Here is a 27,984-nt window from a genome sequence, read left to right on the forward strand (position 1 = left end):
GTGGATTCAATGATTTTCTTGTGTAGGATATTAAGACGTATTCTAAATTTTGCAAAACTACAAATTTCAACTTAACTGTTATTGGAGGTTAACAACTTATTTGATTAACATGATTACTTAAATATTTTGACTTACTTTTACATATCTTTCTATTCTTTTAATTCATATGTGATGTATTTATATGAGCTTTCATTCATTTTAAATCGGACTCTTTGCCTTTTCTTTGATTTACAGGCTGAATCATTTACAGACGAACAGATCGCTGGTAAGTTCAAATTATGTTTGGGTGTCCTCCATTTCGAATTCCTGGATCCGCCACTGGCCAGGTATTTACTATAACCCTCATCGAATAAAGCCTATAAAGATAGCATACAAACATTTGTAATAGGCCTACTGTATTATGAATAATAATAATAATAATAATAATAATAATAATAATAATAATAATAATAATAATAATAATAATAATAACATGAGTACAATGTTTCTATCATATTTAGGCATATATACTGTATTCATTCCGCTGTAGAAGGACTAGTGTTATCCAAAAGCTTTGCTTTTGTCTCTAAATATGTACACTTAATCATTCGAAATTATTTTCTATAAAGCCTTCCATGATTTCATTCTTAGTATAAATAAAAAATACTGTATACTGTGTATTATAGTTTATTATATACACTTTTAGGTGAGACATCCTACTTACATTTTTTTAAAGAACGCATTTTATAAGAACATTGGGGCTGAAATTGCTTTAAAAATATAAACAACTTAAATAAGAAAAAATTGAGACTGAGGTAAAATGTCAAATGAGATTTTGTATTTTTTTTTTAATTTGAAAAACCAACATATGTCTTTAATACCATACAGTACATTAATATACTGACTGTACAATAATAATTTTCTATGTTGGTAAAATAGGAACAAAACATAAACATTTTGAGCCTGAAATCGGCAAAAAATAGGCCTATATGAACACTGAGTCCCGGCAAAATGTTACTGGTTCTTAAAAAAGTGTAGGCCTACATTCGTGACTCTGGAAGGTCACTGAATAAATAGACAAAGTGTACGGTAGTTATCATAATATAATTTGATATATCATTATTATTCTCGAATGCCCCGTAGAAGTTCTGTTCACGATCCAACAAAAACTTACAAATTAAACTAAATTCCTTAATGGATAATGCCCTTTATTATAGTTGTGGGCTGCCAGGTAAATATTTTGATATCAACTTATCTCATTGCTCATGGTAGTGCCCTTTTCCATTACCACCCTACAAATTTAACTAAATTAAATCTATATTTTCAGGTAAAAATAATTCTGTCGGGCTCGTGGTTCAGATCAATATTTTGATATCAAGTTACGGTATATGTACCGTATTTCCTAATGCCCCATATAGTAATTCTATTTATGCTCCTGAAACCTGCAAATAAACCTAAATTCCTAAATGGATAATTTTTTCCCGTAACAATTTTGTCGGGGTCGTGATTTGAATCAACATTTTGATATCAACTTACCCTATATGGGGTGTACACTCAAGGTGAACAAATAGAAGCGACATTCCAGGCGGAGTAATTTATCCAGCTTTGGAAGAAATAATATTAGACGAAAAACGAGTCCCAGGAATTAAGACACCGCTAGGTTTAACGCACCATTGACTATCCCACTGGGATGTTAAATTATACAAAAACGGTAAACAAAATTCCGGTTAGCGTTATTAATAGCTAATATGATCGACGTTATTATTAGAAATTTTGTAAAGGAAAGTGTTGGATTCCCAGCATGAAAATCATTGACCCTTGTGCCTAAAATGAAATATAATTATTTAATACCGTATATATACACTGTAATATAACAAAATTTAGGTCTATTTAAATATTTACGACGCGTGTATCTATGATACATGATATCTGTTATCTTGTTACGTCGTACCAGTGCTGCGTTCTAACATTCTAGATTATTGCAAATAATAAGAATCGATATTATGATAAGAATTGTTATAAATAGCACTTTAATGAGGAAAATAATAATCTCATTATCATTATTAACAATAATAATAATTATTATTATTATAACTACCACTGACGTGAAGTTATGTTCGTTGATACGATCATACGATCAAAATAAATAGTACTTTAATGAGGAAAATAATATATATCATTATTATTAGGCCTAATAATAATAATTATTATTATTATTATAAATATTAAATATTATTATTATTATTATTATTATTCTATTTGTGTGTATTGTGTTGCAAACTTAGTTTGATTATATATATATATATATATTATAGTCTAATTAATTTGCTTAACTCACAAATTAATATAGAAAATGTAAAACCAATTCTGTTTTATTTAGGCACATTTGGCTGTAGGGTTAGGTACGTTTGCAGCAGCATTGTTCAATATGAGCCATAAAATGCATTTTTATATTTTTTTTGCCTCTGGGCTCTCAAGCGTTTCTCCTTGACATTACCAGCAATTCTGTAATTGATCGACTGTGTTCTATCATTCAAACAATTTGAAAAATGTTTTTCAGAGATGAAGGAAGCGTTTACGCTTTTCGACAAAGATGGTGACGGCACTGTAACAGTCAAGGAACTGGGTACCGTCATGAGATCACTAGGTTCCAACCCGTCACAAGAAGAGATCGAAGAAATGGTAAAAGAAGTCGATACTGACGGTCAGTGTGAAATAATTAACGCTATTTGTAATATAGGCCTACTGATATAATTTATATGAATAAAATAGTGCGCAATTATGTGAATCCAACAGTTTGAACGATGTGAATTTTAACCTGATGAAAATGCTAGGGCGTTCATCAGTTTACAACAACAACAAAAAACATCAATTTTTGAAATGCGTTTTTTTTTTAATAAAGAAATGTTTCAATTATTTTTTTTAATTTGTTTAACCATCAATCAACTTATTTCGGAAAAAATCCATATGAAATAAACAATGTATGAACTTATAATGAAAGGCCTATCTGAAAAAAAGAAATACAATGTACTGTAGGCCCTCAACCCGATAAAACTGCTGGGGCGTATCTAAAAGTGTCGATAATAACAACGCAGAAAAAACAATAGCATTAAATCAGTAGATTTCTATTATTTGCATATTCCAAGCATTTTAGCAGTCCCTATCTATGAATTATGCTGATCAAGTGGACACTCACAATCATCTATATTTTAAAATTTTAAATATAAAACAAATAAAAAGCATTAATCGAAAAATAGCTCATCGAATGTTTAAACCTACGGTAAGAAAGATTTTTTGTTGTGATAAAAGTACTTTTGTTAAATGAAAATCATTATTAAAATACACTATTGCTATTGCAGATGTTTATGTTTGACGAATATTAAGTTGCAGTAATTACATATAATAGAGAAATAAACGAAGTGAATTGTTACATTTTTAAGTCCATCATTAATACATTGGTGTTTTGCTGGTGCATCACCAAATAAGGGATTGCTTTCCCTGACAAGGTCAGGCCATTGCTGCGTAACTTGAGCCTAGCTGTCGTTTCAATTAGTACAAGACAGCTGAGGTAATATAGATAACTCCTGGATACGATTTATAATAACCGTGTCATGTAGGTCCAGGCGGCCTACTAATACTATATTATATGATTATAATATCGCACTGGTTTAAGTTAATATGAGCCTATGTAACACCAATTGCTACGCGTAAAGGTCTAAGATTTACGTGCATTTGAGGAGCCAATCACAGTACTGAAATCTCATTATAGTAGGCTTAAATCATAAAGTATAATTTTTTTAAATGCTTTACTTGAGCCAACCAAAACCCCAACCCATACCCTACAACTGAATTACACAATAATGTTTATATTATAATGGCTTTAAATAACGATTTGCAATGATTATATCTATATTTATTGTATATAATCATTGCAATTGGTTATTCAATGATATTGTTTCTAATGTGGTCAAATGATATTTGTTTCTCATCATAGGCTCTGGATCTATTGAATTTGAAGAATTTTTGGTATTGATGGCAAAAAAGACAAAGAAAGATCCAACACAAGAAAACAAGGAGATTTTTGGTGTATTCGATAAAGATGGCGACGGTTTCATCACGTATGTCTTCATTCGTTAATTGTTTACCTATTGTTTTAGCATACTAGTATAATAACAATGATAATAATAATAATAATAACAATAATAATAATAATAATAATAATAATAATAATAATAATAATAATAATAATAATAATAATAATAATAAGAGTATAACAATGATGATAATTTGTAATATTTTTCAGCGCAAAGGAACTTCATTTCGTTATGACCAACTTAGGTGAAAAGTTGACAGATGAAGACATCAATGACATGATCAAAGAGGCCGACGTAGACGGAGACGGCCAGGTTAGCTTCGAAGGTGAGCTCTACTATCTATCATTCTGTAACTTATCCTCCGTGCCTACAATCTGACTTTCCGATTGGTTCAAAGGGCAAATGTCTCCGTTTCCATATATGGTCATGTAAATGTTCAGAGCATGTTTAACGGAATGCACATTGCACATGCGATTATTTGAATGATTTCAGAGGTGATAATTTGATATTAAAGTCCTCCTTAATGGAGAAGATAAGCATGTTTGACCTTTTTACTTACAATTTGTTAAACTATGGAAATATAGAGAAATTATTTATATTTCTATGATGACTCCTTGTTTTGACAGGCTGATCATTACAATACATGAACTTCTTCTTTGGGGACATCCACGAAACGATGGGAATATATATGTCTTTTTTTAAAAAACTTTTTAAACACATTTATTAAGGTGACAATTTCACATTTTCGGTTAGTGATTCATAAATAAGGGTACCCCGATTCAAGCGACACCCACACTTTTTGATATCAAAGGTGCCCATGTATTTATGGGTTGTACTAAAATACAATGGGCTCCTAAACAGCGCCCATCCACTTTTAACCCTCGAGCCGCATCCCCCTGTTTTGGGTGCAGTTGGTCCGAGTTACTATTGTTCCCATGACCGGTCACATACTACGAACAATTCTATTCCAATGTTGTTGTTATTATACTTTTGTAACGAATTTAAACGTTTTGTTTTCTTTTTTTCCCCATAGAATTCTGCTCCATGATGTCGTACAAATAAGCTGTGGGCGATTTCAATAAATTTTTGCATTGTTTAATTTTTTAATAAATATGTATGAGATCGTCGATGTTACAGCGCCACCTCAAGTTGGAGATTCAGAACGACGGACTATTTATATAATATGATGTCATATTGATGCCTGAGGAGAATCAAGTTAAATAGGCCTACTAGATGAACTAAAATCATTAAGCCGATACAGACGATCTATTGGCGGAGACTTGTTTGACAGACTTTTGTACTGTAATAAAATTTATAGCAAATACCACCGTTTTGATATCATACGATGCAGATGTTTTGATTGACTTTTTTTGCAAGATTCTTTTAATATCACCAGTTTGGTATGATATAGTACCTACTGGTTTGTCTATCTATATTTCCTTGTAAATCTTCTTGCTGTAATAAACCATTTCGTAGTCTGAACTGCGCATGCCCATAGCAAGGTCAATCGACTACAAACAAACATACAGTACACCACATACACAACACGTTTTCGTCGATTGACTTTAAATACGCACATGCGTAGTTTGAGACTACGAAATGGTTTTGTCCAACTCTGTCGATCTGGGTCCTGTAAAATAATATCTCGATGTATTTACTATCTGTTTATTAGACCTGACGAAGACAGGCTGGTGTAGTGTGCAATGACCGTATTCAGCAGAGATGTGCGTTATCTTACAAATAGAAACTTAAACCCGAACCCGAACATTGATTTTGTATCATAAAAAAACCAATCTCATCATTAAATGCTTTAAGGCATACACAAGTACTTTAGTTTTTTTCTACAAGATATCTATTGGATGTTGAAGTTGGACGTATTGATTGATTTATTTGTGAATAGTAAAATATAGATATGGTTTGTAAGAGATTTCCATGTCAATTCATTTGAATCGTATAAACTCCAAAGCACCGTCTCACAAACTAGGCCTATATACCGTATTCATTCGAGGGGCGTTTATTTGAGGGAGGCGTTTTTGGTGTAAAATGGATACGTATACTAAAATAAACGCCCCTTAATTTCACTGCAAATGTGGAACTACAACACATAATTACCGCCAAAATGTGTTATTTTGTGATCATAAAGACTTATTGACCCCCAACCAGGTTGGAAAAATGTAATTCTACTGGAGTAGAAGACCAATAGAATGTGTTGAGAATCATGTTGCTTCAATTAGATTTGTTTACATTAATTTAGGGAGGGGGAGTTTTTTCCAAATGGGTCTAATTGAAGGGCGTTTATTCGAATAAATACGATATGTGAACAATTTTTTAAAACTTGATATTACCACATATATTTTTGATAAGAAGCACAAAAAACAATAACAAGTAAACAGAATAGTAAAAGGAAATACAAAGCAGACAAAATTACATTAAACAATAAGTTCGCTACTGTTTGTTTTCGCAAAGAATGCAGGATACCTTTTAATTTGGAAACAGCGCCACCAATACCCACGAACTTTAAAGATAAAATCTTTGATTTAAAGGTTAAGTTATGAGCGTCAGTGGAAGACAAATTAGTTATAATAATAAAAAATCATAATTAAAATAAGTTTTTACATAATTAACTAACGAAGACCAATACATCTTTAAATGTGATATAGAAAAATGGAAAGGAGGAAACAAATTAGACCTAACTGAAATTAAAAATAAAAACAACAAATAAAATCTACACATTTACGTAGAGAGAACACATTGATTCAAATCGCTCCTCTTGCATGTTTCGGTTGGTAGAACCAAGTATTAGCGGATGAGAACCTAATGGAGGCCAGAGTTACACATCTGGTTTGTGTGCACATTAAAGAACCCCCTCCATATTTCGAAAGTGTAGGGGGTTACCTCGATACTGTGGTTCATTTCAACCCCTGTCGGTGTGGAATGATGTGAACTTGCAGCTACTATAAGCACCTCTAAGCTAGGTAGTTACAGACCACGCCCAAACGTAATTCAGCGCAATGACTTACGTATACCCTTTACCTTTATAAAGTTAGTGCAGCCGATGTTTACCCTTTTTAAGGGTAGCATGCACTGTTACAGATACTTTAGTGATAGTTCGTAATATAAAGGAAATCCGTAAACATAAATTATAATGGTTAGTAAACACTCATGTACTGTAACCGTAATGGATTTATTGAACAATTCGTTACAATACTGACGTCACACGGAGGTACAATAAGTGAAGGTTTAGATACATGGATACGGTATTCTATAGACCTGGTCGAGATTACACGCATTGTGTGGAGGATGTGAACTCTCCTGAGTGATTCATCCATTCCGGCAATAAATAATCCGCGCAGCATTGTTCTAAATGCGTAGAGCGTAACCGCGCACAATTCGTAACAACAATTTTCGTTCCATTCTGTTAATGTTACCGGTTGTTAAGGCAATCATTGTAACTCTTCAGTGGGTTCCTTTACACCTCTATTATTCCAGGCAATTGAAAGGTACGACTTGGCATTTTAAGCACCCTCGTGTGCTACAACTAGGTCTGAATTGTTTGGATTCGATCTCTCACAGAATTCCCAAAGCCTTCAGTGAGGTATATTGATTTATTAACGGAACAATATTCCGAGTCCTGAAGTTGAAGTATTCTTGTAACTTTGGACCTTCTTTTTGGTTAGGTTAGAGACGCTGTCCTTGTTTTAAAGTGCTTACATAGCCTACAGGGCCATTAAAAAGGCCATTAACTAGTTGTTTTTTTATCCTCGACAAACTTTGGAACTAATAATAATGTCATTGGAAGAAGAAGAAATATTTCTCACAGAACAACCAACAGATATTTCAACTGTAGTGAATGGAAAGGTAAGCTGGCCATTTTTATGAAATTATGTTCGTTTAATTAAAATTATTATTATAGTCTTAGCATCATACTTAGTTACCCCTAGCCCTCTTTCTTACCAGGATAAAGACTACATACAGGCAATTTCATTATTAAGAAATATTACAGTTACCCGGTACTTAAATAAATCACATCAACTTCATTGAGAAACAATTGAATTTAGGGGCTACTCTCATTTTATAGGCCCGGGCCCTATAGAGACTTTTTAGGCAATGAAGTGCAAAGAAAATGTACGAACCGTATTTTTTGTCTTATTAGGAAAATACAAGCAATTCAAGCCTTTTTAACTCAAAGCAAATAGTACCATAGTTTTAAACCTTTGCATCCTTTTATCCACCACAGGCCTAATTAATGTAGAGCACTACGGTATATTCTATACAGGCCTATAGTATATACAATAATTGTTGACTGTATAGGGCAAAACATGTATCCGATAATTCATTGAGAGGCAGGTAACCCGTTGTGCAACGAATAATCAACAAACTACACGACTGTCATTTGAAAAGATGACAATTTTTGGTACAAGATGTTGTTCAATTATCAAGTCTAATAATAGTTAAGACTCTCTAACAGGTATTTTATCATTTTAAAGTTCCGTTGAACAATACTAATTAATAATGATAATGAATTAAGATTATGATACTGTTGATATGACTAATGAAATATATCAGTAATCACACAGTTATACTGTCAATTATAATTACGGTATATGATGAGAAATGGAGAAAGGCAGAACTACCGAATGCAAAGATGCAACCAATCATTTAATCAATCAATCAATTAATTACTCAACGGATTCCTATAATATAGGAATCCGTAGACCTACATATTATGTAGGTCTAATTGACAGTATCATAGCTGGTCAAAAATCTGTAAACATACGAAAGTAGGGTAAAGCACGATTGCAAACTTGTCAATTGTTTTCATTTGATAAAGACAGTCATTTTTAATATAAAGCGGTTCAAACTGATTTTCACAAACTCATCCTGCCCATACTCTCGCAACTACTCTTCTAAACATGTAGTTTAACAGTCAACATTGACAGAGTGCTCGATCTAATCCGCCTCCCGTTACCCTTAGGACAATGGGCATTCAATCAGAAGGATTTTAACGAAAGTAATAATAATCACTAACAAGGATGTTATATTGCTTCCTATGAAGTAGGGCAAATAAGAAGGAATCATTTCATTATAACGCCTAATACGGTATCGCTCAAAAACGTTACTGAAATTATATATAATATAATATAGCATCTTTGTATAATTCATATTATATGGTATTATACTCATATACCATAATACCTGTATAAGCAAACTAAAAACACACTAATACTGTATTAACGAAAGGTATACCTTGCTGATGATCAGTTTAAGGCCAATTTAAATGGCCTAACAGCCATTACACAATAAAAAACGATTAAATACAATATAATAATGCTAATCACTATTAGATATGATAATAAATGATTAATAATAATAATAATTATATACTACTACTACTACTACTACTACTACTACTACTAATAATAATAATAAAATAATAATAATAATAATAATAATAATAATAATAATAATAATAATAATAATAATAATAATAATTCGAAAGCCTATTAGATTACGAACTCATACATTATTACTTTCTATGTTTCCATCGATACAATCGATCCATACTTTATTATTAATATAATAAAGAATGGTTCGATTGCATATTATATTAATTCAAGCGTGGGAATAGTGTATAAGACAAAGTAGAAGTCAACTCAATCGATGTTTGAAATTTCCAACAATAGCACCAATATTGTATAGAAGAAATTAGATCAATAGAATATATGTACGGTTCCTTAGCGACGACAGAAAGTAGTAGTATATATAGAAAAGCGATAATTATTATAGGAAACGCAATATGTTGGATAGTAATAACACTTGAATTGAACACCGACTGGCCTATAACATTAATAAAAAATGTCTTGGCGAGATCCCGGGAAGCCGCAACGGAGGATAATAACAAGAAAGGTTAGTTATAGAAAACTGGATAGGCTTATAAAATTTACCAAGAGTATTATTAAAACGATTGAGTCTATTATTTTAAAATTCAAAAAGCATAGGTCCTATATTTGGAATGACAATGAATTATACCTTCCATAAAATAACGTACAGATAACGGTATATCTACGCATGAACAGTTAGTAGGGCTACAAATAACATTAGGCCTATAAAAATATTAATAACGTTTGATATTTTGATCCTCTTTCACCAGGCCTATTAGATAATGCAAATCAACAATTTTAGGCTGCATTGTTTCCATTATTGTAGACAACTAAAAATACAGGTTTAATATACTCATTTGACAAACTGATTTCTATTTATTATCATTCATTTGAGATTATATTTATTTTAGTTTAAATTAAAACAGTGGCCACTCACTGCTATTATTGCTAGGGAAAGAAAAAGATCATTTTACATAGTTTCTGTAGAGAGGTGCTAACCGTAACGTAGGCCCGTGTATTCAGCTTGTTAGCTTAAACCGATGGGCCTTTGTGTAAATCCGGGCCTTGGGAAACGGATTGCATCTCCGTTTAGCGGGTGGGGGTTCCTCAGTGTGTACTAATTTTTTGAAATCGGAAACATGTAATATCATCTACATTTTGCATAATATGCATGTTATCTTCAAAGCCTAATTACCAGTCTTTACATATTTACACACCTTTACATTTTACACACCAAGGAAAGTTTATAATATATTGCTATGTACGATCATTCAACAATGAAAAGGTCGACAATTCTTTTCTAATTCCTTAAAATTGCATTTACATTTAGATTGCACCTATTAAGGTCGAAATTAACTAAACTGCTTAGTAATTGTCATAGCTTTATATAACTTAGGGACACAATACGCAACAATACAAGCGAGAATAATGGTTAGACATATTTAATGTACATGTGTTACTAGGTAATGTTTTTCATCGAAATCAACTATCACTAACGAATGCAATATTTGTGACTGTGGAATTTACTTTTGTTGAAGTTACGCGCCACTGTGACAATTTAGAATTTTAATATTCATCCATAATGAAAATGTAAACATCCCGAAATCTCAATCCTGTGAGATTAGTTACTAGACATCGTACACTCATGAAGTCACTTTAAATATCAGTTGCTCGGTATATAGAAAACAATTTTTTATATATTTTGATAAGAGGGTTTTTTGAGGCAGACCTATCACTGGTCTCTATGCTGATTCTCTACCAGAGTAAACGTTTGCTCATCTGTTATGCATTTTGTATTATTGTTGTTTTCGCCAATCATGGTCAATAAATATATCTTTGAATCTTTGAAGTAATATTTTCAGCTAAAAAAATATATTCATAAAATGCTACACACAAAGCTTAGATTGCAGGATGAAGTGTAACTATGACAACAGACGATACCTTATTCCCTCATGATGACAGACCAATTATACACTTTACATTTGAAGTGACCAATTTAGAAACCTGGTGTGAAATTCTATAAAGTTTTGTTATGAAATCTTGTAGGTCGATTAATGAGGAAGAAAACTAAACTGAAGGCGTTACATTGTTCGGTTATATAATTGTGTTTCCATGGTGATATCCATGGAAACTAATAGTGGCAATACAGTTGTCATGGTATCCCATGAAGTTTAGAATGTTTCGCTGAAGGAGAGTGTTTGATTTCACTCCACAACTGCGTTTAATAAAAAACAATTATTTCAAACGGAAATGAAATTATTTAAATTTAAATACATTTAAATTAATCCTAATATCTTACCTAACGGTATAACGGATATATTGTTCTCATGAACCTTAATATGATCGAGAATTTAGAGGTAAAACGTAAATTTATTTTAAAGTGACGTGTATATTGACCTTGCAGCAAATACGTGTACATATAACCAAAACATATCGGGTACAGTAGGCAACAGAGAACCTGTATGGTGACATGAAGGCCGCTAAAATTTCCAAAGCTACTGCTTATGAATTACGAAAATTTCTGGATAGCGATTCCAGGCACGGCATCACAGCCAACCACATGGTACTTGATGCTTCATTTCAACAGGCATAACAAATGATCATGGAAACTTTTGTTCATTACTTTCAGATCAGTTGCGGAAATGGCACGTGAACAAAGTTCATTGTTCTGAATGAACATGTAATCAAAAGGACTTCGGAACAGTTAGATATCCATTGTATTGACTTTGTGGTTATATTTTGTTTATGTCCGTTTTATCGTTTTAATCTAGGTCCACAACGAGACGGGTCCAACAACGGTAGTAAACAGCGATACAGGTTATAACGATGAGTCCTCCTTGACGACCAATCGCAGACTATCCAGTTTACCTCTGTCTAGCGTTCACATGATACACAACATGAATGGAGTGGAAACACCTAAAGACATTCCGAAAGATGACGACAGTGACAGTGGATGGGACACCGACTTGGAGATCGATAATCTGAGTAAGTTTATAAAGACACACCCTCGTATTTTTAAATGACTAACACCGAAACCCGTAGGCCTAGTTACCGCACTCTAAACCATAAAACTCTTCTAAAATTCTTCGAAAACTTGCTAGACGCCAATATTATGTTCTCACCTGAATATCGAAAAAATATGGGAAGGTTTGAGGTGAGAGGTAATTTTGGCTACGAAGAGGAGGTGTTTATGCGAAAGAATAACTTTGTATCCATGGAAATTGTAACTATGGCAATGATTAATTGATCTTTCACGCTACTTTCACAAAATAGGGACAGAATAATATACATACAGACGTTTAATATACCTTGTTAAATGCAAGAAGCATAATACTTTATTATCTTTTGTTATTTCTGCTTGTTATTGTAATTTTCCTCAAACAAAGGTAAATACAATGTTAGAATAAAGGACATAATAATACATCGTGTAGCATAGCTCTCAACGAATGTAGTCCTGTAATAAATGAATAAAGAAATTGTGTAATAAAATGCCTCTGGCATTACACAATTTCCTTATTCATTTATTACAGGACATTCGTTGAGAGCTACCGTATGCTACACGATGTATTATTATGTCCTTTATTCTAACATTGTATTTACCTTTCTTTGATGATTATTATATATAAATATATACATATACTACATACATACGCGCAATTTTTAAATCCCAAGTAATTCAGTTTTGTACCGGGTATGTGATTTGTGGATATAATCGGAAATAAATAAAGAAATAAAAACTGATGGAGTCGAGGGGAAAAGCACTTGTGCGAATAGTGGGGGTGTTTTCATATTGGTTTGTTCATTCTATTCACAATATTTTGTTTATTTTTAAATATAATTACTGTCGTGAGTTGCTCTGCCTCTGCCACAATCAGACTTGTATTGAAACTCGTTCGAACAGATTCACAAACACATCGATTCCGATTAATATTCTTGTAAACTCACCTCTTTAAAGCATCGTGTTGGTGAAAAGAGTATCGCCCTAGATTAATTAACAATAAATAGAAAGGAAAAACAAGCAGCGCGTGTGTATGCTCTGAATTCATGGGGATATTCATTGTTACTATTATTTCATAACTCAAGCTACTTATTAATATTTCATCGATCTAGACAAATCATCGAGAGTGGGGACAGACCGACAACCAACAGGGATTATCAAACATTTCCAATTCAATTGTATTTGTTAATATATTATATTTGTGTATTTCTGGCACAACCATGCAAGTGTATAGGAATAGTAGAGGCAACGGAATCACTAGAGGAAAACGAGCAACTTTAAAAATGAATGTATGTTTCGATTTTTTATCCAATTTTACTTTGAAAACTCTCTCGTTTGGTATTATTCCCAAATGCAGTAAACACCACTCAATGATGATTACTCAAACTCGCTCGATGGCACGACGATTGCTACTCTGTAATAATACCTGGGGCTGATCCAGATATGTCCAAAAGGGCCGAAATTGGGGCTGATCGAGACAACACTACCCAGGAGGTCCGGGGGCATTCCCCCTCGAAATTGTTGTATTCTAGACGCCTGAAAATAACTTCTGAAGCGTTTTTGGGGATCAACTTTTTCTTTTTCCTTCTTTTTTATTTACCTTTCCAAAAGGGGTCCGGGGCCGCCCCCGCCCCATCCCACTAAATCTGCCCCTGAATACTGTGTGCTTCTCTGTAATAAACACTTAGACAGGCCTATATTTCCAGAGGGTGAATACGTTAAGCACGAAATATAATATGGACTGGCTGATATCCATCGTTATTATTATTATTTTGAAAGCAACAATTACGCAATAGAAAACTACCGTACTTCTATCAGAATTTGTAGCTTTTTCATGGCTTATTTTGTGGCAGAACTTATTCAACGAATAACCATACTGTACATACGCGCTCTCGCTAACTGATGTTATGTACGCACGTGTGCCTATAGTTTATACTTCAGTTCGCGATGGAACCACTTTCATTTTCTTCTTTTATAACCATGCTTCATTTATCTTTTATAAAAAAAGAAAATAACTGTTATTATTGAAGATCGCTATGGTAAATTCAAATACTACATTGAATTGCTAATTTATATAGGTAGATTTCTGTGTTAACAGGTTTGAAACCTCTCAAATATGCAATTAAAATATTATTGCTCATATTTCAAAAGATTCAATTAAGATATGAGACACAGACCGAAACTATTCACTTTTAGCTGATTTACAGACGTTTTACAAGAAAAATCTTAAAATTGTCTGTCAGTAAAAACAGTATGTAATACTGTATGTATGTACAGTATGTTATAGTCTACTAACTTTAAAGCAATATTTTCTTGCTCTAATTTTTTTTGAGCTCTATTAACTTGTTCAAACATAGAAAATAAGCAATTTTATTTTTATAATTTATTAGCTAAACAGACATAATCTTTAATTTCGTTGTTTTCCTGGCGTATTTTTTGTTTTGTATTGTTTTTCCCCCGTATCGTTTCATAACACTTTCTTCTGTGTCTCTAGTTGAGGTGTCCAAAGTGTCATTCGACGCATCGGGAAAGAAAGTTTACCAGCAAACATGTGCGGACCTGGGTGTGATACCTGTTTCGCATTTCATGCGTCACATGCGAAGCCCAAAGGTAGTGATGAAACATCACGGACTAGGCCCGATTGGTGCTAAAGCGATTGCTATTCCACTTGTGGTAAGATGACATCAAGTTTGCATTATCTTCATGTATGGCGATTAGGAAGATCACCTAGCCCTAGAGTAGAGTTGGACCATTTTGTGGATACAATGGAGCTATAATATCTCTATGCATAGACAAATGAAACGAAAAACCAAAAACATACATTAATTTCTCTATAACTTTTCAGGACATAACGCTTTCATTGACCTAAAGGCTATTTAATTAAGTATTATAAATTAAAAATAAATATATAAATGACCATTATTATTATTATTATTATTATTATTATTATTATTATTATTATTATTATTATGTAAAAAGACTAACAGAAATAGCAATATATTGTATATTTCGATTTTTGAAATAAAGTTTGAATATAGGGCTAATCTAAAGAAAGAGATGGGCAGGGGCAGAACCAGCAGTGGGGAAAAGTGGGCATGTGCCCCCCCCCCCCCCCCACCGTTTTGCCACTAAATTTAACATTTTAAGGCATATATTGAGAGCAGCTTAGCTCAGTCGGCTAATCTGGTGGTAGCCACTACTATGTGTGCGCTGAACCGTGGAGATCTCTAGGTCCCCGGTTCAATTTCCATTGCTGCCTCTCCTTGTGTTTCAGCTAGAGGGCTGAAATACAAGTTACAATAGTGCACCATCTTTCAGATGAGACGTTTAAGCCATTGGTCCTGTGTGCATTATGGCCCGTGCATGTTAAAGAATGCAGTACACTCTTCAGAAAAGAGTAGGGAATTGTCACCTAGTGTACTACCCTATCACCACCAGAAGGAACCCACTGGAAATAAGTCTTCTTCTAGACTTTCGTGGGCTATCCTTGGTGTTTACACCGAATAAATCCAATCCAATATTAAAATTAGCGCTCTCACTTATCTATTCTGAATATGTGGTGCCCTCCCACCCCCGTTTGAAAAATTCTGGATCTGCCCCTGATGGGCTAAAAAATAAATCCCTTATATTTCTTCTTTTTTTTTTCTCGTTTTGATTTATATTAACTACTGTATAATATTCACTATTATTTATATTTTAACACAGACAAATACCAGCGTTCTAACTTTGGATTTAGAAGACAACTGGATAGAAAGCGATGGTGCCATCTATATTGCTGACATGATGAAAGAAAACTGTTACATTGCAGATTTGGTAAGAAATAATAAAATACACTTTACTTGAATACTACTGTAAACATTGGTACTTTTTAATGCAAAATAACATGATTCTTGTCAATTCCAATTAATTAGCAATATAACAATGTAGCAGCTCTTAATTCTTGCCACATCTCTAGTCTGTAGCAGACAAACCACCCTTCAATGCCACATCAAAAAGTAGCAGATATACTCTCCCAGCTACATTGCTTGATAGCAGAGTATGTCTTAGCCCTATCCCTAGCTAGGCCCTACATAGCAGCAGGGAAATTCCATATCGGAGGGCCACAATCACCAACAATTTAATCTACAATATATGAATCAAAAATCAGGTTTTGTTTTCTGAGTTGTTTTTTAGTCCCATAAATTTACATTCTTAAAATTTAACCATTGTCTACTGTTACTGTATATTGTTATAGTAGCTGTCTTCTTCGGAAGACACATGACCATCACTGACAGGATCCGGTGACATAATCACTGCTGGTGTTTACTTTGAGAGCCAAGATTTACCATTATGCTACACCAAATATGTATTTCAGTATATTTTGATTTAATTTTATATTATTCTAAATACTTGAGTTAATGTTCCCTACAACTCAAACCTTGGGATAGATAAGCAACATCAGATATTTCTCCCTGTAATTAAAGATCAAAGCTGGTAAAGACCATGAACATTCTAAATAGTGGAGTAGTATTGAGGTCTGTATTTGGACCCATACACCATAAATTGATGTTAATTTATTCATCAATTATAATTGTATTGTATGCCATATTATTGTAGTAACAACTAAATCTCTTATATCTTAAGTCCATAAGTCTGCAGTAAACAGCTACACCAGAAAGCTACATTTTCATAATTATACAAACATCTCTTTTGGGAATTGTGTGGGGGCACTCATTATATAATTTACCAATAAGCTGATTTACAAAACATTACAAAATATAAACAATTGTAAATTTGAAAAAGGAATTTACAGATAAAAAATTATTTATGACTAGATAAATTAACAACAGCTGAGCATGCCTCACACTGTAGCATACAGAACTTCCTATAAACCCAAGCATTGCACTTCAGACTACGTTTATCAAGGATAAATCTAAAAGAGAGAATTAAAAAAAATATATATAAATTAATATAACCATACTAATAATAATATATATTTATAAAATCTATATTAACAATATTAATAATTATCAAATATAATCAAAGAATATAAAATTGCAAGAGGTCCAACTGTCCTAATTTTGTATGCATACAGTGGAATGTTAAAAAAAAAAAGACTGCCAAGAAACTGGGAGCGCTCTATTAGAATTTATAATAATCTATACTCAGTTCTATACTCTGATAATATTTCAGAATTTTTACATTTTCAAATAGACATGAATATCAATAATTTCGATCACCAAAATGATGAAACAAGGGATGTACTGTATGTATGTTTTTGTTAATTGTGTTGAAATTCTTAATTGGTCCAGTTATATTTTTGTTATTTACATCAATTAATTAAGAACATGAGTGAGAACAAAATCGGAAGCAAAGGTGCACCGGCAATGTGTGAAATGATGCATGACAATCAAAGTCTACGCAAAGTGAATCTCTCAGGTAAATAATTAACTAAATGTTATTCTATATTGGATTTAATAATGTCCAAAGAAAAACCACACTGAACACATGTATTAACTATGGTTGGAAATGAAACAATAAAGACAGGCCCTAGAGAAAAACATGTTGTGAAAATGAATTTTCAAAGACTGGAACTGAATGAATAATGGGGAATGTCTAAATAAAATACACAATTTTTAATACTTAAAAAACTGGTGGAAAATGTAGCAAATTTCTGTATTTTATGTGGATTTACTGTATGAAGTGTTGTTTAATGTTATAATTCAAAATTCATCAAAAAGCTCAACTAGATGATGATAATTAAAAATTAAACACGTTTATTTTGTTAATACAAAGTACAGACTTGATAGACATCATAGGGAGCAACTCCCTGTACAAAATACCTGATAGCTGGAGATAAAATATTTGTCCCTAGCTAAAGTTAATCATAATAATCCATTAAGCTCAACTCCTGTATGCCCAAATATAGTCATGATGTGCCCATATTTGGTCATGATGTGATGTCATCACAACCATATTCAAGCATTTTACATGTTTTTGCCAAACATAATTTGATAATCTGAACAGCCTTTACAATATGAAGCTTTGTTTCCATATTTGCAGGGAATGGATTTGGAGACAGGGATGCAGAACACTTCGCTTATGCACTTCAAGTAAGTCGCAAATTAGTCCTTGAACATTGTCAGGCAAATTAGCTTATTAATCACACTTAATTAAAGCTGTAACTGTATCATGAATACATCTTAGTAACTAATTAGTATTTTTACATTCAAATACCAGATATAAATATTGTTAATGGGTCTGGTATAACTTGTGCAGTGATGATGTAGGCTAGAGTAAAGTGTGGTAATTCATAGGCTTCCTAGCAACCAATTAGAAGATACAAGGATGTACAGTATTATTTATTCATTTGTTGGTTGGTGTGAAAAATTAATTTTCATCAAATTCACATTTGATGAAAATTTTCTCCTGAAGCTGGAGAGAGGGTTAATTGCTACCCAGCTTTTGGATTAAAAAAAGAAGACAAAAAAAAAAACAAAAAAAAACTAATGATTGTGAAGAGTGAACTGGGAAAAAAGCGGATTGGATTGAAAAGTAAATTAGAAAAACAATAAATAAAATTTAAATAATCTAAAGGGAATGAACAATCAGTTTAGTGCCGTGGGCATCCTTCCTTTGTGATCAGGTAAAGTGTAAAGTGTTTGTTTCCTTTTTAGCTCTTTTCTTCTCACACTATTTTGTGTTGAAGGTATTCATTATTGAATAACATTATAAGTTCAGTGCACTAATAACTTACTTAAAATACAAAGCAAATACGTCAACTAAATATTTATTGTTCATGTTCATTTGCTCAATGCAGAGAGTATAGTAATAATATAAATGTTGTATACCCATATTACAGTCACGATGTTTCTATACTGTATATGGTCATGATGTGATGTCATCATCACCATATATAGGCATGTCACATGTTTTTGTCCAATCAAATTTGATAGTTTGTACAAGGCTTCATAATATGAAATTCTCCTCCACAGAGTAACTACAGTAGAATCCAGGAGTTAAATTTAAGTTATAACCAATTTTCAGAAACGGGTGGTGAAATCCTTGGCCCTGCCATAGGTGAGTTTGCTCAAGATGATAATTAATATTCAGAATTAAACTTTTATTTACAGTTTAATTTAATCAGACGACTCTTTAATGGCTAGTACAGTTTGCCATGGACAAGTAGTAAAATAATTAAGTAAATGAATAATAACTTTAATCTAAATATTGGTATTAATTTTGTTGGTAAATTCACAACTTTAGGCAAGTTTGAGAATTCACAATGATGATAATGAATGTACCAGCGTTAGTCTAATTACAGCAATGTCGAAGACTCAGATTTTATAATGAATTAATGAATAATAAATGTAGCTGTATTACTCTAATTACAACAATGTAAAAGATGAAAAGAACAGCACTTTTCCGACTAACATGAATTTAATGAACATTCATTAAATCCTGTAGTTAAGTGTTGCCCTTTCCAACTTTCACAATAATTAATTGATATAAACCTATTTTCCTTGTAGCAACAAATGATACAGTAGAGATCTTAAATCTAAGTTGGAACCACATCAGAAGGAAAGGTGCCATTAGCATATGCAGAGGATTAGCGGTAAGATCAATGTTTTCAATTCATAAGCAGGGCACTAACTGCATTGATCAGCCAACGAATCCACCTTCGCTCTCAGTGAGCGCTTGACAACGCGACGTCATCTGTTTGATGACAGTCTGAGCAACAGTTATTAGAAACAATCCGTTGCAAGCACATCCGTACACTGCATTCCCAATAAAAATTCCGCCGGCCAGCAACCGTCAGTAGTAGTGTGTGTTTCGGATTTAGTCCCAAGTGGTCATTTGATTCATTCCTGATATGTTTGATCAAAAAATTTATATTCTTCATTGTATTTATATTCTGATAAATTAATGATCAACATATTGATAAAATGCAAACTTAAACCTTAAAGTCGACTTTGCCTAACTCGATAAATTTCTAAGTCGATCTTATTTTAAATGCCAAATTGTTGTGTTTTCCATTAATTAACAATCTGTAAGTCAAATTTTATCTAATTAAAACAATTTTTTAATATTATTTTGGATTCGACTTAGGAAAAATTCAACTACTGTATATTGATATAATGTTGATAAAATGTTAATATTAGAAATTCCAGGATGGTGTCTGGTGCAGGACAGTTTTTAACCTGTATTTATTTATTTCTTTATTATTATATTTTCTATTCTTTTTTTTTCAGTCAAACTATGACTTACAAATAACTTTTGCTCTACAAATTTACTATCCAGTCTCACTGAATTGGATACAGCACATTATTAATAATTAGTATTCATCAATGAACTTTATCATTGTGTTACAGGAAAATATAGGAATTAAAGTATTAGATCTATCATGGAATGGACTGGCCAATGAAGGTGCTCTAGCAATGGCCGAAGCCCTGAAATTTAACAGCAACCTCATTGAATTAGATCTTAGAAATAACAGAATAACCAATGAGGGCGCTGTTTTACTCTCTAAAGGACTGGAAATAAATGACACACTGCAAATTCTAAAGGTAAGACAACAAAAGCATGATAAAGAATCTCCTGTCATTCTGTAGAATCCCAGAATAGGCAAACAGTGAGTGTACTATATTGCTGTCTAGAGTGAGTGGATATAAATGACACATTTAATCATAAAGGTGAAGCAAGCAAAAGAGGTGATAACGAATCTCTTGTCATTTTCTACAATCTCAGAAATAATTGGACAATTGCTTTTGCAGTAGACTTGCTCATTAGAATGAGTGAAAATTAATGACACTTTAAAGAAAGTCAAAGGTGAAAAATAAGCAACAGAAAAGGATCTTCTTACATTCTCATAAAACTAGATCTCAGAAATAATAGAAAAACTTATGAGGCCTTATTAATCTTCTAGCTAGGGAGACAAGTGGAAAAGGTGATGAGGAATTGTACCTACCCAATAATGATTACTGATATCTCTCTTAGATCAGATGTTTTGTTTGTTTTGATTTTTTTTTTATTTCCCTCACATCCAACATCACGTACACTTGGGGCTTAGGGAGTGGAGTTGTTTTTGGTTGTGAGAAAAATTCCTGCTGTGACAGGAATTAAACCCAGGATCCTGGGATCAAAAGAGGAGCATCTTAACAACTGAGCTATTCAACTCCACTGTTAATGCACTGTACTTCAGTTTTAATCAATATTATTTTGAGCCTTTTATCACAATTTTCATTTATATTCATTTTATAGCTATCATTTACATTTTTTCTGCATATTTAATTTAGTTGTTATGGTTTCTTTTGTATTTTTCCCAGTATTTTTGCAGCTGTTGGAAATGTTGTGCAATAAATCAATTAAGTAAAGTCAGCAGAGAGATAATAAATTGGTATTAGTTTTGAATTAGGGTGCTCAAACAAACCTAAACATGTTATTCCAGATCAATAATTATCATACCTACATTTCCTTTTTGAGGTAGGGCCTGTGTCCAGTTGATGCCATAATTGACAGTCACTTACTAAACATGCAAGTCTTTCAACAGAGAGTAATCTTAATAATTGCATTTTTTAAAATATTAGGCACATGTTAATAGACCATGGGAAATGTGTTATAATATAAATAGTGTACTGATTACTGATTTACAGACTCTTGGTGAAGAATATTTTTTTCTCTATATAAACTGAAAAGCTAATAACTTTGAATACAGAGCACAGTGTTCTCCTAATCTCCTAATAATAACATTTTTACTGGTAAATTTGTCCATAAATATTCAGCTATGCATGCAGTGTGAGGGGGGGGGGGAACATTTCATGAATCCACACCCACCATGTTTTACGTGTACAGCACACTTTCGTCAAAACTAGGGTCATTTATGCAGTTCATTTCAACAATTTTCAGGCATCTTCTTGACTTACGAAATTATTACATTGCGGACAAAAAATGAAGAGACCAACCTCCCACCCCCTTAAATTATTAAAATATTTGGGGACGTGTTCCACTGTCCCCCATTGATCATGGGTTTTGGGGGCCCGCCCCTTTCAATTGAGATTTGTTTGGAATTAGAAGACGGCTAGACACTCTTGGATGACATCCGAAAAGAAGTTAAGCTTAAAATAGAAAGTGTACACTTTATGAGAGTAGCCTACTACACGTAACATGTATACATGAGAAGCACACCGTAAGACGAGTGACCATTTTTTTTCACGATTACCGAAGGGGGGGGGGGGGTGTGGCTAGCCACCCTATCCACTTCCCACTGTGAATAGTTTATGTACATTGTAAAAATTTTCTTGAAGCACTTGGTTGTGTGTAAAAGAAGATTACATACAGTCATATTAAAATAATAAATTTACAGTACTAAGTTTTTTACTTTCATTTCAGCTTGGTTTAAATCCAATTACAGCAGCTGGGGCTCACTCGTTACTTTTAGCGATGCGTGTTAACACGAACACTGCCATCATTGAGATTGATTTCACGGTAAGCATCTAAATACCGTACAGACAAAATTTTGTTTACCCCACTCCCCATAAACTAATAAATGAGATGAGCATTGTACTATTGATAGTTAATTATGGTATAATCTCCATAATGATGATCATGACCAGTGGCGTATCTAGGGTGCGTAGGGGGAGCACACACCTCCAAAAATTGCTTGCGCCCCCCTTTCCCCCATCCCACAAAAAATCGCGGTCAAGTAGTTAAAAATCTCCTAATATCACCTTATTTTGCGAATTGGCGCCCCTCAACTTATCATCGAGCCCCTACTTCACTTTCCCGCCCCAACAGCACCCACATTTCAAGACTTCTAGATACGTCACTGATGACGACAGAGAGATGATAACACTAAATAATGCTATTTATTACAGCAATTAATTTTTAGTACTCAACATCTCTGAATTGATGCAATAATTATATTGAACAATCCTCAGGATATCATGGTCAACAAGGATTTCCTAGAGCTCCTACAAGAAATTCAAGAAATTCGTCCTGAATTCAGAGTGATTTACAAGGGTGCATTCGGAGCATTTAAGAAACCTGAGAAGGAGAAACCAGACCCACTAAAGATGTTACGAGACTACATTGAAAAGAACAACTTGCGTGTATGGGACCTGTTCAAGGCCTATGACAAAGACAAGAGCATGAGTGTTTCCAATGAGGAATTCAAGAAAGGCATCAATGTAAGATTTTTAAAATATTTTTTACAATATATAAATTTAGAGCACTAAAAATGTTTTCAGTCCTTGTATTATTCGCGAGTCATTTGCTTTTCTAAAGCACTATCAAATTCTATGACAGATTTGTGTGGTGTGTCTATATATGGGCATGATGATGTCATATTACACCCAAATATGGGCATATCACATTCATAGTGTGGACAAAGCTTAAGGATGAAAATAAAATATACTGGTGACAAGTAAAACTAATAGTGTAAACAAATCACAGTGACCGTGACAATAATTATCAAATTAAAAAAAGTTAAACATAATTTACATCATGTTTAATTTTGATACAGGCTTCTGGACTCCCAATGAGTGACAGCCAAATTGATGAGCTAATGTCTACACTTGATAAAGATGGCGATGGTGAAATTGACTACAGGTGGGCATCTCATTTGAATATGCAAATTATGTTAAATAATTCACAGTTGTAGTGCACATTACTAATTTATAGAATTTTTAACTAACAAAATCCTGAATTTGACAGTCAGCCAATTTAGGGGCAGAATATGCAGCTGTTAATTGGTCATAAAAACACAATTCATGTTTTAATCATCATAATTCTTAATTGAAATCAAAGAGTTTACCTAATACAAACCCACAAAATTAGTATTTTCTTCACAGACAAATGAAATCTTAATTGACCAATTAATTTCATCATTCTGCTGATTTCAACTAATTATTGAATAGAGCAGTTCAAAGTTCTTTATTATAGTTTCATTCACACAATAATTTTTTCATTAAGGCCAAATAAAAATAATTATTAATTTAGCACACTATCTGGGCTAGAAAATGAGGGAATGGGGTTTTTATTTTTATTTTTCTAAAGCCAAATATCATCCTTGGGTTGTTTGCTGGTCCATGGATATTCAAAGTAAAATACATGATTGAGATAATACAAACAATATCTACTAACTATTTACTAAAAAAATGAAAAACAATTTTTAAAAAAATGAAAAAAATTTTTTTTCAATACTAGAAGACATGCAGGCAAGAGTGATAAACTAATCTTTTTTTTTTATTGGGCCTAATCAATCATCACCTGAACTCTCGCCTTTCTTTTCATTTTGCGTAGGACTTTTAGTCAGTTGGAGGAGATGCTGACACAGCTACCTGTAGCCTAGGTTTTTGACACAGTCTGCAGGAGTCAGGACTTTCAAATAGACAGAGTGAAAGGATAGGATACAGCTAGCTTCATTTTGTAAATTATAATGTAACTAAATTTAACAGGCAGGCTAAATGAGTGAATTAATTTTCTATCAAAATAGATGTATATACTGTATTTAAGTATAAAACTATAACAGATTAATAAGTATATATTTTTTTATCTCAGAAGTTTGAATTATTTTGAAAATAAAAATGATAGATACAAAGAATAAATTGGGAAAATTTTTTTTATGTCAAATGTCATGTATGGTTAATGTATATTTGCACAATCTTGATTGAAGTTTACAAACCTGGTGAGCTTTCAGTACAGTTAAACTATAAGTTCATCTAATTCTAAAACTACCAGTAAATGTATGATGATTGTTATATTTTTCTAAACAATATAGAAGAAATTAAAGATTAATAGGAAGTACCACCAGATAGGGCAGATTTTTTACTAACGTGTTTGAGTCATTAAAGTCTTTGTATAAATTTTAATACCACCAGACACAGTAAGTATTCTTATATTATATTTAATGCAGACATCTTTTAACTTATTCCAAAAGCAATTTATATAGGTATTAACTTTTTCTCATTATATGCTAAACAAGCATATAAGTATCTAGAAAGCTAATGCTCATGTTTGCTTTATCACCTTTACAATTCAGTGAGCTCGTCCTAGGACACAGAGTATCAAAGCAAACGGCAAGAGATAAACGGAAGGAGAAGATGATCAAGGTGTTTGATCGCCGCTCCGATGCAACATTTATTCCCGTTGCCCAACAGTTTGTTGACCTCGATGTTGATGATGCAACTAAGAACATGTCCGAGGAGCGGAGAAATAAACTGAACAAAACTCTCCGCCCGGATGTACAGCAGTGGGACGCACAAGGAAGGAAAGGCCAGGCCGTCGGGGCTGCGCTTCGTTCTCTTGATGCGACAGTTGATTTAAACAAAGATTTACGAAAGAACTACACCAAAGAAGAAACGTTTCTGAGTAAAACAATGGATTTTGCCAATTTTGAGGCCTTAAATCCTAAAGATAAAAAATTTACAAAAGGAAGAAGACCGAGGACACCGAGAGATTCACTCCTTACACCACGTAAAGGGAGTCCAGCAAAACTGGATCCACAGCCCCATGAGCTACTCCAAACATTATAGAAGATATTCAAACAATGTGATCATACTTCTCTTTTTGCATTCCAATGTTCCATCCAAATTCAAACCTTTTTTTTTTATTAACAAATTATGGTCTTTTATTGTACTTTCTTCCTGAAAACTTCAATTCAAAAGAGGTTCTGTTGGATGGATAACCTAAAATTAGATGGTTGAATAATCTTGTGGTATCAACATGGGGATGGGGACTGCAGTGTTCTCTCGAAGCAATTTTAGTTGTCAAATTTACCGGTAAAACTAACCAGTCAACCATTAAAAATGTTGTGTTTGTCAAAAAAAAATAAAAAATTAACTGATTACTGTTAGGCCTAGGTAGTCTAGTCTGGCTTTCTTTCAATAAAATGAACATCATTCCAGTCATATATCTAGGCCATCATGAGTGTATGTGTTGTGTTCATTAAACCCCACTCAAAAGGGGTAAAACGCCTCACACCGTGTGCATAGCAAAATTTTTATGGACAAATTTACCAGTAAAATTGTTTCAATTGGTAGAACACTGGTCTAGGTGAGAAAGTTAGGGGGAAACTAGTTGGAGGAACAAGGTTACTGGTGGGTATTGCTACTTAATTGTAATTTGATCAAATAACTGTTTTGTTCTGTACACAGAATGAAAGAAATCAACTCAAACACCTCAAAGTAATTATGTATCTGATTAAATAGGCCTACTGTATGTATGAGGTGGATGTATTTGCATTAAAATTACAGGGTTTTAACCTACTATAAGGCTCTTTACGCACTCCATCACATTTTTTTGTGAGAAATATCAATGATTCAACTACAGTTATAGGCATGTTGTTATGTTACACCTGTGAAGGCAAAACCACAGTCATTATGTCACAGTGGATTGATAATGTGAATGGAGGTTAGGCCTCATAGGGTGTGAAATATATACGTGAGGGTTTCGTACCATTAAGAATGTAGTGCAGAATCATGACATGCAATAAAAAAAAAAAAAACCCACAATTTTTAAAAGTACTAATGTATATAAATAAAAATGACACCTTTAATGAAAATTAAATTCCAAAAAGCAATAAATGTAAAAAGTTATAGACAATCATTGACCGTTTAAATTGCCACTAAGTAGAGCCATATGATGTGACTTAGTTTTAAGCTCTGGATGTGAAATATATATTATGGTATATGCCAGAAAAAAAGGTAGTAAACATTGTAATACCAAAAATAAGATAGTTAAGTATTCTGAATATGTAATAAAGAAATTTAAAAAAGATGAATTTCAAAATGGTGGAGGAATAATTTCACGATCTCAAATTGTGTTGTGAAATGATGATTGCTAATCAATCAATAAATTTTGTTGTATGTTGTGTAGACATTATATTATATTATTTCTTTATTACACAAGGCTCTCTGAAAAAGGCAGTATTTAATCATATTGAGAGGCCAATCTGTATAGAAAATCAATTTATATCACACACTAAGGCTTTTTAGTTCACTACCTCAACAAATGAAAGGTAATACATTTACTATACTGTGTTCCTTTAACCAATATTATTGTTGCTTATTGTTTTACAAAGTTCTGTATTTATTTATTTATGTTGGATTAAATCATGTTTAAACCTATTCAGGTAAAAGCACAACATCAGTATTACTTACAATCATGGTAACATAATGAATTAATGTAACTCACAATTATGTCATATTTCATCACTAGTGTATTATCATTATCTTTTTTAAACAATAAACAGGATATAAATGAAATACTTATGTAATTAATAATGAATGTTCTTCTGAAGAGCAAATTAAAATGACCAAATAATGTCAATGATTCCATGAGTATCATGTGTTTCTATCTGATGGCATGCAATCTAGAACAGCTTTCGGTGATGCAATGTAATCACACACACAGTGAGTACTTCCACAGAAAATAAACAAATCTTGTAACAACAAACATTCCAAAGTTTACAATTCTCAAATCGCATTATTAATGTTTTGTAGTTCACAATAAAAACAAAAATCACATGTTAGTTTCAATCACGAATGAAGAGAGC

General features: G+C 32.8%; 3 protein-coding genes across 5 annotated transcripts in view; 2 read left to right on the forward strand and 1 right to left on the reverse strand.

The window, feature by feature from the left end:
* The first annotated feature begins 108 nt into the window (after positions 1 to 108).
* On the forward strand, positions 109 to 5,996 carry LOC117108711 (calmodulin-A-like). The gene is made up of 5 exons (XM_033250825.1): positions 109 to 265; positions 2,540 to 2,683; positions 3,974 to 4,097; positions 4,283 to 4,398; positions 5,107 to 5,996. Exons 1-5 carry the CDS (start codon positions 172 to 174, stop codon positions 5,133 to 5,135), a joined length of 507 nt encoding a protein of 168 aa, XP_033106716.1. The 5' UTR covers positions 109 to 171; the 3' UTR covers positions 5,136 to 5,996.
* Positions 338 to 27,984, reverse strand: part of LOC117108709 (ADP-ribosylation factor-like protein 2) — a 31,828-nt gene continuing 4,181 nt past the window's right edge. Inside the window, exon 6 of one of the 2 annotated variants that reach the window (XM_033250824.1) lies at positions 338 to 356. The gene's annotated coding sequence lies outside the window, so the exon portion shown is untranslated. Of the gene's footprint in view, positions 357 to 16,291; positions 17,365 to 27,984 lie in introns of those variants that run through there. The other variant, XM_033250823.1, reaches the window with a different exon arrangement.
* On the forward strand, positions 7,392 to 27,758 carry LOC117108708 (leucine-rich repeat-containing protein 74A-like). Of its 2 annotated transcripts, none has more exons than XM_033250821.1 (13): positions 7,392 to 7,931; positions 12,226 to 12,439; positions 14,947 to 15,125; positions 16,158 to 16,265; positions 17,777 to 17,870; positions 18,495 to 18,544; positions 19,427 to 19,511; positions 19,961 to 20,046; positions 20,804 to 20,998; positions 22,821 to 22,916; positions 23,369 to 23,617; positions 23,953 to 24,038; positions 25,471 to 27,758. In XM_033250821.1, the coding sequence occupies exons 1-13, from the start codon at positions 7,860 to 7,862 to the stop codon at positions 25,961 to 25,963; spliced, it is 2,007 nt and encodes a 668-aa protein (XP_033106712.1). In that variant the 5' UTR covers positions 7,392 to 7,859; the 3' UTR covers positions 25,964 to 27,758. The 2 variants fall into 2 exon arrangements, with proteins under 2 accessions (XP_033106712.1, XP_033106713.1); XM_033250822.1 differs by lacking the exon at positions 7,392 to 7,931 and adding an exon at positions 9,846 to 9,980.

The sequence above is a fragment of the Anneissia japonica genome, unplaced genomic scaffold (assembly GCF_011630105.1).
Source record: "Anneissia japonica isolate Jap-2015-1 unplaced genomic scaffold, ASM1163010v1 scaffold1587_len1432017_cov164, whole genome shotgun sequence".
Lineage (NCBI taxonomy): Eukaryota > Metazoa > Echinodermata > Crinoidea > Comatulida > Comatulidae > Anneissia > Anneissia japonica.